General features: G+C 51.7%; 2 protein-coding genes across 3 annotated transcripts in view; one reads left to right on the forward strand and one right to left on the reverse strand.

Moving 5' to 3' along the window:
- The window catches only part of KLHL35 (kelch-like family member 35), a 13,443-nt gene extending 5,392 nt beyond the window's left edge, over positions 1-8,051 (forward strand). Inside the window, exons 5-10 of the mRNA XM_011942072.1 lie at positions 7-35; positions 1,174-1,358; positions 3,168-3,286; positions 4,876-5,064; positions 6,557-6,745; positions 7,681-8,051. Of these exons, the coding sequence (XP_011797462.1) occupies positions 7-35; positions 1,174-1,358; positions 3,168-3,286; positions 4,876-5,064; positions 6,557-6,745; positions 7,681-7,869 (900 nt within the window). The 3' untranslated portion in view covers positions 7,870-8,051. The remainder of the gene's footprint in view (positions 1-6; positions 36-1,173; positions 1,359-3,167; positions 3,287-4,875; positions 5,065-6,556; positions 6,746-7,680) is intronic.
- Positions 1-10,689, reverse strand: part of RPS3 (ribosomal protein S3) — a 38,169-nt gene that overhangs the window by 3,520 nt on the left and 23,960 nt on the right. The window contains exon 7 of one of the 2 annotated variants that reach the window (XM_011942017.1): positions 8,873-9,037. The exons of the other annotated variant lie outside the window; for it this stretch is intronic. The gene's annotated coding sequence lies outside the window, so the exon portion shown is untranslated. Of the gene's footprint in view, positions 1-8,872; positions 9,038-10,689 lie in introns of those variants that run through there. 2 annotated transcript variants of the gene reach the window in all.

The following is a 10,689-nucleotide window of genomic DNA, read 5'->3' on the forward strand; positions in this document are numbered from 1 at the left end:
CGCGAGGCCGGTGCGCTGCGGACCCGGCCGCGGAGGTACGGCCGCCGTCCCCTAGCCTCCCGCCCTCCGTTCTTCCCGCCTTCTTCCACCGCCCATTCATTCCTTCATCATCATTTAGTACTGCCTCTTGATGATATGCAGACATTCGTTAAACATTTTAGAGGCTCGGTGCCCATAATTCTGCCCTTGAAGAGTTAACAAGCCAGTGAGGGAGATGCAGAGACCCTACCCCTGCGCTCACTGTTTCTTTCACCCATGCAACCATAATTCCGAGTACTTACTACTCTACGCAAGTTCTGTGCAGGGTGCCTGGGTGCGGAAATGATTTGAAAACACTGTTTGCCCTCTGGGAGTTCACAGTCTAATGAGGGATAGAAATAGGCAGGAGCATGGGGAAAGGGTGAAAGCCGCCTGCCCCACCCCTGGAAAGCCAGACTGAGAGGCTCTGAGCAAAGTAGCCCTTAATCATGCCTCCAGAGACTACACTATCTCTAACACTAAGCACAGGGCCTGGGACAGAGATCCTCAAATATGTGCCAAAGGAATTAGAAAACCAGTGGCTAAAGGGTATGGTAATTCTGGTGGGGTCAGATGCTTGAGGGGTCAATGAGAGGGAAGAATGATTGGCTGAAAGGGCGAGTTATCCGGCTTAATGGAATTAGGGATGAGGGGATGTCATAGGAGGAGGGAGGCAGCAGAATCAGCGGTTGGAGGTGAGAAAAGAGTGTTGAAGATGAGTTAGCGACAGATAAACCTGGGCTTGAATTCCAGCTCGTCATGACGCTTGATGGCTGCATGACTTTGGGCACGCCATGGTATGTGAGCCTCAGTTTCCTCCCGTGTGAAAGGGGTAATAATCCCTACGAATAGGATTGCCATACGGATTAAACGAGGTTGTTTTTCTAGGTGAGTGCAAGGGCTCTGTAAAGATTTTTTTTTTCTGTAGTTTAGAGGTCAGCAGAATGCGGTAAGAATGAGCGATTCTCTTCCCAGTACCCACAGGGAAAGTTGGAAGTGGCAGAGTCTAGCGGGAGTGGGGCCGGGGGTCGGGTGGGCGGGGGTGATGACAAAAGCGCATGAAAGGGCAGCGGGACCGTGCAGTGTGGTCGAGAGGGTAAGAGAGGGCCGAACTTGGGTGCGGCCCAACAGGCACTGGGCTTATCCGCACGCCAGATTCATGGACCTAGCTGAAGTGATCGTGGTCATCGGCGGTTGCGACCGCAAAGGTCTCCTGAAGCTGCCCTTCGCCGATGCCTACCACCCAGAGAGCCAGCGGTGGACCCCACTGCCCAGCCTGCCAGGCTACACTCGCTCAGAATTCGCCGCCTGTGCTCTCCGCAATGACGTCTACGTCTCCGGTGAGGGCGGAGCCGCAACGGGAGCTCACACGGGATTGGCTAGTAGCCTCCGCATTCTGCCCCCTTTGCTTTTTCCTCCAATTGGGAGAGGGGGGCGGGATGTGTTCTGATAACTTATAGTTGTTGGCTGAAGTGAGCAGAGCTAACTACGGGTGTGACCCCCCCCCTCGTTATTCAGCAATGTTAACTTCAATTCATATGATTACTTTTTGTTCTGAGCAGGTTTCCTAGGGAATTCAATTCGTATTAGTATTAATAATCACTTCATGTAGCCTACTATGTGCCGAACATTATGCTAAGAAGCTTACATTCGTTATCATTAAATCCCCCTACAATGCTGTTTTACAGATAAGAAAGGATCAGAGAGGCTCAGAATCTCCCGTTGTCTCAAAAATGGCAAAGCTAGGAGGAATACACATCTGTTTGATACCAACAAACTGTGTCCTCCCTGAGGCTCAGGCCCTTGAAGACTCAGAGAAGCATAAAACACAGTCCTTGCTCCCCTGGAGTGTCCTGGAGAGGAGAGAGAGACTTCAATTTTACCGCCAGGCAGAATGTGATCAGAATTCTGAGTCCCCAGATGATCTGGAATGCCACTCAGGGAATCTAGCTAGGGTTCATAGAAGAGATGATTTTTCAGTTGGACCTTGAAAGTTGGAGGGAACAGTATAGGCAAAGGCACAAGGGCAGGGACTTGCAGAAATGGAACCCTGGGGACTCAGGGCTCTGAAGTGCAGGTTGAGTAACACAGGTGAGGCAGGAGTCAGATCACGGAGGCTTTGAGTCTGGGGCTAGGTGGATTGACCTTAATGTTGTAAAGAACTATGGGTGCCTGCAAAGGGTAAGGAGCAGGCGAATAAGCCAGGGAGGCCTCACAGACCATCCAGGCCACAGATTACCACTGGACAGTTTATCCAAGTCCACTGATGGTTCTGAGCAACATGTGGGGCCTCTTTGGGTGCCACTAGGAATAAACAAAGATGGGGGCTACCAAACAGATGTGGCTCTGGTCACAGGCTCAGGCTGAAGGGTGCAGTTAGGGTTGTCCTCAGAGAGGCTCCCATTGAGAGGTGAATCCCTGGCCAAGATCCCCAGGGTGGCCAGACATGGTAAGGGAGAGTCCACATCCTGCATCCCCAGTGCCTGGCCCCATAGGGCATACCATGTCCTCCAACAGCACCAATGCTGGGCCTGGAGCCAGAAGCTCTGGTTCTGGCTCTGACAAAAGGCCATGTAGTCTTCAGCAGGTCATTGTTGGTCTCTAAGCCTCATCTGAGTTTCTTATATGTAAACTGGGTGTAGTATTCCCAACAACTCACGGAGGGATGAGATCAGAAATGAAATTGTGCGGGTGAAGGTGGGAGTGAGGGTTATTGGGTCACCCTTTACCCCTCCTGGCTCCTAGTGCAGCTGGCTCTGCTTTTCCTGGGTCCCCAGTACATTCCAGATGCTTGCCTTGGGTACCCTTTGTACTCTTACCTTTTGTACAGCGGCACCCTCTTTGCTTCCCTGAGCACAGAGCCTGGCACACCACCAGCACCACCATAAGGCGCCCAGTGAAAACCAGCCACTTTTTCCTGAATCTGTCAGGGCTTCTCCCCTCAAGGGTCATAACTCAAGACATTCTCACCACTTATTCAAAGCACACTGTCTGAGTCACAGGCCTAGAGTCTTACACCAGCTCAAGAAGTCCTCTTGCTGCCTTCCCTTAACCTTTCCTTTGGATCTGGGGGCCCTAGTTTCTAGCTCTTTGCGGGTGCTTGGGATGGCAAGAGAGCCTTTGGGCAACAGCTGCTTCTCTCTCCCTAGGAGGCCACATCAACAGTCATGATGTGTGGATGTTTAGCTCCCATCTGCACACCTGGATCAAGGTAGCCTCTCTGCACAAGGGCAGGTGGAGGCACAAGATGGCAGTTGTGCAGGGGCAGGTAGGCACGAGCTGCAGCGGCTGCCCTGGGACCCAAGGTACAGATCTGTGGATGTCCTGGAGGGAGGTTGTCTAAAACCCTCTTTGTATGAAGGGGTCTGAGGCCCCCGAAAAAAGAGACTTGTCCAAGGTCACATAATAATGGCTGATGTTGGCCGGGCGCGGTGGCTCAAGCCTGTAATCCCAGCACTTTGGGAGGCCGAGACGGGCGGATCACGAGGTCAGGAGATCGAGACCATCCTGGCTAACACGGTGAAACCCCGTCTCTACTAAAAATACAAAAACTAGCGGGGTGAGGTGGCGGGCGCCTGTAGTCCCAGCTACTCGGGAGGCTGAGGCAGGAGAATGGCGTGAACCCGGGAGGCAGAGCTTGCAGTGAGCTGAGATCTGGCCACTGCACTCCAGTCCGGGCGACAGAGCGAGACTCCGCCTCAAAAAAATAAATAAATAAATAATGGCTGATGTTAATAATAGCAATTACTGTAATAGTAACAGCCTGATGGCCAAGGATATGGGCTCTGGGGCCATACAATCTAGGTTTGAATCTTGATTGTGCCACTCAAGACTAAAAGAATCTGTGGGCCGGCCACAGTGGCTCACACCTGTAATCCCAGCACTTTGGGAGGCTGAGGTGGGCGGATCAAGGGTCAGGAGATCGAGACCATCCTGGCTAACATGGTGAAACCCCATCTGTACTAAAACTACAAAAAATTAGCCTAGCGTGGTGGCAGGTGCCTGTAGTCCCAGCTACTCAGGAGGCTGAGGCAGGAGAATGGCGTGAACCCGGAAGGCAGAGCTTGCAGTGAGCCGAGATCATGCTACTGCACTCCAGCCTGGGAGACGAGACTCTGTCTCAAATAAAAAGAATCTCTCAACTATCTTCGTAAGCCACATCCCAAATTCAGAAACAAAAATGCTTCTTAGAATCAATTAAGTGGGGTGGTAAAGTCTCAATACCAGCTATATAGCTATTATTATTATTTTTTTTTTTTAATTTTTTCTGAGACGGAGTCTCGCTCTGTGGCCCAGGCTGGAATGCAGTGGTGCAATCTTGGCTCACTGCAAGCTCCGCCTCCCAGGTTCACGCCACTCTTCTGCCTCAGGCTTCAGAGTAGCTAGGACTACAGGCACCCGCCACCAGGCCGGCTAATTTTTCTTGTATTTTTGGTAGAGACGGGGTTTCACCGTGTTAGCCAGGATGGTCTCTATCTCCTGACCTTGTGATCTGCCCGCCTCGGCCTTCCAAAGTGCTGGGATTACAGGCATGAGCCACCGCGCCCGGCCTAGCTATTATTATTAAGCATCAGCTTGGTGCCAGGTGCTTTACAGCTGTAACCCGCATTCAGTACCCATCCTAAAGAGAGGTCGCATTATCTCCCCTAAATGAGAGGAAACCGGCTCAGGGAGGTACAGCAACTGGGTGGAGGCCACCCAGGTGGTGGCAGCACTGGGCTCTGGGGTCAGTTTGGTCTTGAAGCTGGGTTGGGGACGGGGATAGTTTCCAGCTCAAAGACTGTAAAACTGAAGGGGTGAGGCCAAGGGGCCTAAGGCCCTGGCACCCGGCTCCACGGCCCATGTCCTCACTTGCAGCTGTTCGCGGTGGGTGGTTTCGACGGCCTGAGGCGCCTGCACAGCGTGGAGCGCTACGACCCCTTCTCCAACACCTGGGCGGCCGCCGCGCCCCTCCCGGAGGCGGTGAGCTCAGCGGCGGTGGCGTCCTGCGTGGGCCAGCTCTTCGTGATTGGGGGCGCCAGGCAGGGCGGCGTCAACACGGACAAGGTGGGCACGGGCCTCGGGCACAAGAGGGCGTTGAAGGTTGCGGCGACCACTGTGTGCCAGGCGCAGAGCTGGGCGTTTCCGTGCCCTTGTCTGTTTCCTCACTTAATCCCATCAACAGCGCAGACCAGTCACCTCCATGTTTCAGGGAAGGAAATGAGCAGAAAAATGACCCCAAGGTCACAGTAGGTCAGCAGCACACTGGGACTCAAATGTATGGGCTGGCACCACATAAGTTTCATACGTTTTAAAAATTGAGGGCAAGATAGTTAAAATGCTTTCGTTATATTCCAAAAATAATACATTACTGAAAATTTAGAAAACAGAAAAATAGAAAAAAAAAACCCATAATCCCACCATCCAGGCAGAGCTGCTATTTATATTTTGGTGCATTGCCTTACAGGCTTCCACTGAATTGATTTTTGTTCTTCTTACAGTTCTGTTTTCTCACTGTTAGAATTTTGCATTCTGCATTTTATTCTAATTTAGGTATGAGCACTTTCCACGTGATTAGCAACTTTACAGCCATCATTTCAATGTCTGTACTATTCCACTTGGTAGATGAACTAGAGTCTACTCATCTTTTATTGTTGGACATTTAGGCTTTTTCCAAATAAAAATATTTATCATAGCAGTTCCTTCCCTCCCCTGATGACCTCATAAGCCTGTGGTCCTGGGACTTGACTCTTTCCCAAATTTGGGTGCCCACCTTTCCTTATTCCCTGACCACATTCTTTCAGCAAACCCTGCTGGAGCTGAGTGATGGGCACTCATGGTAGGAGGCCCCATTTAACACCATCCATGCAGCACTGATTTGTTGTAGGCTGCTGTGGTGGAAGGGGGAGGGTCTCCCAGGAAACAGTTGAAACAGTGAGTGAGGTGAGCAGGCAGCTAAGTACAGAAAGTGTTAAGGGCATCAGAAACACCCATGGCCATGTGGACAGCTGTAGAAATAGGGCTGCAAGTCACCTCAGCTGGAATCGTATGACCTGAGAGCACCTGGAAAAAAACGAGTTGACAGTGTATGCAGCCAGGAACACATCCCTATGGGGGGGGTCTGCTATGAGAACCCTCTATAACCCTAAAGCAGACGGTACCTCTTCTAGCTCGGTATGATGTGCTCTATGATTAATCTTACATGAGGCGACTGTGTTCTCCATCAAAGGACAGACTGTTCCTGTGTGTGTGTTGGGGGGTGGGGAGGGGGAACACCAGGGAAGCCTTCAAGGATGGGGTGGCATTTGAGCAGGACCTTGAAAGATGGGGAGGCTTTTGACAAAGGGAGTCCAGAAGCAGAGGACAGAACATATAACTAGATGAAGAGCCCTTGAGGACAGGGACAGTGGATCTCCCCCTCCCTCCCAGATGCTTGCTTGGGCCAGGTGTCATTGTTTTGAATGAGTGCCCCCAGGGAGAGAGGTGGCAGCATGTGGGCAGTGGGGCATTTGGGATGGGGCTGTGAGTCTTCATCACCGCTGCTCCTCTTGCCCCTCAGGTGCAGTGCTTTGACCCCAAGGAGGACCGGTGGAGCCTGCGGTCACCAGCACCCTTCTCACAGCGGTGTCTCGAGGCCGTCTCCCTTGAGGACACCATCTATGTCATGGGGGGTCTCATGAGCAAAATCTTCACCTATGATCCAGGCACAGATGTGTGGGGGGAGGCAGCTGTCCTCCCCAGTCCTGTGGTAAGTGGAGGCTTCAAGGCAGGAGAGCAGAACCCACTTCTAAGGCTCTGGATCTTGGAGCTTGTGAATCTTGTGTGACTCCATGCTAGGTGGTTTTATTATACATCGCTCTCTAGCTTTGTCCTCACAGTGATAGTGAACCATGCATTTCACAGATGAGAAGACTGGCCTTAGAGAGGTTCAGCACCTGGCCCAGGCTAACTAGGCCCTGTTAAGGCAGAGTCTAGAACCCTGCAGTCCCAAGTGCTATAGCTTTGAGTGGGGATTTGGTCCAAATGACCCTGTGGTCTCTCCTGCCCTGAAGGCCACTGCTAGTAACCAGCCGTAGGGTAAGAGGTGGGGAAGGGAGTTGCCAAGTTCTGCTCTAGTGATATCACAGCAGGGAGGCCCACGTCTTGGAAGCTCTGGCCCCTGCAGTTCCTTGCCTCCCCTACCTTCGTCTCCATCCCCTGAAACTCCAGAGATTACACAGGTATGGTTGGACTGGTGGTCTCTGCCAGTTCTGACCTTTGGTGACCTTAAGTGGTGAGAATTCAGGTTTTCCTGAGTCTGCGATTCTAAGATGGCGGCAGTTGAGATTATTGTTATTGGTGTGCTTACCATATTCCAGGCTCTATATAAAATGCTTTACATGCTTAACTTCCATTAACTGTTAAGGGAACCCTGTGAAGAAGGCACTCTAGTTCTTCTCCCTTTGCAGATGAGGAAACTGAGGTCCAGAGAGGTTAAGTGACTTGCCTAAGGCCATTCACTGAATAAGGGTCAAGCTAGAGCTGGAACTCAGATGATCCATCCGGTTTCCTGCCTCTCTACAATCCAGATTGCCTGTTCACAGGCTATGTGTCAAGGTCCTATTATCTGGCCTGGCCAGGCAGGGACAGAAGGAGCCCCAGGCTGAACCTGATAGTTAATTGTCTTTCTGTCTGTCCACTCAGGAAAGCTGTGGAGTCACTGTGTGTGATGGGAAGGTCCACATCCTTGGTGGGCGGGATGATCGCGGAGAAAGCACCGATAAGGTCTTCACCTTTGACCCCAGCAGTGGGCAGGTGGAGGCCCAGCCATCCCTGCAGCGCTGCACCAGCTCCCACGGCTGTGTCACCATCATCCAGAGCTTCGGCAGGTGACTCAGATTTGGACAGCCTGAGCCAGGAGGCGGAGAGGCACGCGGAGCTCAGGCGCACACTCTGCTCCCTCGTGGCACCTCCACACAAACAGCCCTTCACTTAATAGTCTCCTTGCTTGTAGAAATAAAACCTTGTTGGGTCTGTGTTCCAGCTGCAGTCTGCCCTGACTGAGATGGAATGTCCAATATTTGCTCCCTGTGTTTACTCTTGATGAAGCACTTTTATACCACTGCATTTATACCACTGTGTTTACTCTTGATGAAGCACTTTTATATCTGTTTGGGCTACTATCACAAAACATCTTAGAGTGTGTGATTTATAGACAACAGAAGTTTATTTCTCATACTTCTCAAGGCTGGGAAGTGTAAGATCAGGTGGCCAGCAGATCTGGTGTTTGGTGAGGGCTCTCTGCTTCCTAAATAATATTTTCTTGCTAAGTCTCCACATGTGAGAGGGAGGCCAGGGAGCTCCTTCCGACTTCTTCTATAAGGCTCTAATCTCATTCATGAGAATTCCACCCTCATTCCCTAAGCAATTTAATGCCTTCCCAAAGGCCCCACCTCTTACTACGATCGCTTTGGATATTAGGTTTTGACACATACATTACCTCATTTACTTTCAAAATAGTAGTATGGGCATTTTAAAAAACTATATTTCATGCATAAAAAACACACTATATATATAAACAGTTAAAGAATAAAAAAATGCCGGGCTTAGTGGCTCAAGCCTGTAATCCCAGCACTTTGGGAGGCCAAGACGGGCGGATCACGAGGTCAGGAGATTGAGACCATCCTGGCTAACACGGTGAAACCCCGTCTCTACTAAAAAAAAAAAAAAAAAAAAAAAAAAACTAGCCGGGCGAGGTGGCGGGCGCCTGTAGTCCCAGCTACTCGGGAGGCTGAGGCAGGAGAATGGCGTGAACCCGGGAGGTGGAGCTTGCAGTGAGCTGAGATCTGGCCACTGCACTCCAGTCTGGGCGACTCTTGTCTCAAAAAAAGAAAAAAGAAAGAGATGGTTACAAACACCTCTGTAGGCCCGTGTCTGTTCCCAAACACATCCTTTCCCACGCTCCTCCGAGACGAAGTTACCATCCTTAAATTTGAGATTATCAGCACTCACTGCTAGGAGCTGGAGACAAGCAGGGGCGCCCCCCCATTCATGGAAGAGGCTGAAACAAAACAAAAACAGTTATGGATCCCTGAACAACCATGGAGTGGAGGCTCACAGCAAACTGCAGGCCCAGGGTGGGGGCACCATGGCCATGGGCCTCCGAGAAGTCACCCTGGCTCTGCACCTGAACCTGTTAGGTGTACAACGTCAATGGGGGCACAAGCCCCTGATGTCATAAGCCTGAGGCTCTAGGGACAGCAACAAACTGCTGGGTAGGGAGGGGTGAGCTCAGAGAGGGAGAGAAAGGGAACAAAAGATGCAATAGACAGATTCTGTGAGGCTCTGTGCGTATCGCTGTGAGGCCTGGAGGAGCTGGCCAGGCCCCAGCTGCAGGCTCCCCCTCATTTGTACTCAGATTGCCTTTGGAAGAAGAGCGATCATCTGCTCCTTGCATCTCCCCCCAGCACAGAGCCAGCCTCACATCCCACCCCATCTTCCAAAGCCCCAGGGCCCTGTCTACAGGGTCTCTCCAGCTGGGGCTGGCCCATCACAGCAGGCATAAAGGCCCGGGTCCCAGCTGAGCTCCGACCCACTGATTATCCCAGATTAGGGAGCCTGTGACCATCTGGACACAGCTGATAATGGCAGCAGAGGGAGGGGAGTGGGGACAGAGTCTGCCTGTGCCCACCCCAAGGGGAACACTCAGGACAAAGCAAAGAAGGCACCATATCACTGGCCCACCCAGGGAAAAAGTAGGGGCAGATCCAGGGCACACTCCTCCCAAACATATGGGCATCATAGCTGAATGGACCCTTCCCGCATGCCAGGCAGGGCGCCCCATTTCCCCCAAGCTGACTGTGCCTCCAGTGCGCTTTCGTGCACATACCTTCTCCTGATTTGTCTGCCCAGGCCCACCTTATAACCTCAAACCCAGAGCTGCCCTCCTCTATCACCAGGCACATGGCAGGTCTTTTATGTGTCCCGTCTGGTCTCCCCTGACACACCCATAGGATGGCCCTTGAGGCAGGAAAGGTGTCAGTTTCACCTGAGTCCTCCAGTGCCTGGAACAAGGCTTCCCACTGACTACACTAAATCGTGTAATAGTGTAAGGCAGGCACTATTGCCGCCCACCTGCCCCCTCACAAATAAGGAAAGAGACTCAGCCTTGTGAGGTGAAGTGACTAAAGTCATTGGGCTGGGGAGTGGCAGCAGAGCCAGGATTCAGACCTGGGCCCAGCTATCTCTGAAGCCAGTTCTCTCCATGCTGCCTCCCCCAGCATGGAGACTAGTCATTTTATGACTATTCTTAATGCTCTTCCAAAGAACAAGATTTAAAAAGTAAAATAAAACAATATAAACCCAGCACTTTGGGAGGCCGAGGTGGGTGCATCACCTGAGATTAGGAGTTCAAGACTAGCCTGGCTAACAAGGCAAAACCTCATCTCTACTAAAAATACAGAAATTAGCTGGGCATGGTGGTGCATGCCTATAGTCCCAGCTACTGGGGAGGCTGAGGCAGAATTGCTTGAACCTGGGAGGTGGAGGTTGCAGTGAGCCTAGGTTGTGTCACTGTACTCCAGCCTGGGCAAAGAGTGAGACTCCATCTCAAAAATAAAAAATAAAGCCGGGCACGGTGGCTCAAGCCTGTAATCCCAGCACTTTGGGAGGCCGAGACGGGCGGATCACGAGGTCAGGAGATCGAGACCATCC

The sequence above is a fragment of the Colobus angolensis genome, unplaced genomic scaffold (assembly GCF_000951035.1).
Source record: "Colobus angolensis palliatus isolate OR3802 unplaced genomic scaffold, Cang.pa_1.0 Scaffold205, whole genome shotgun sequence".
NCBI lineage: Eukaryota > Metazoa > Chordata > Mammalia > Primates > Cercopithecidae > Colobus > Colobus angolensis.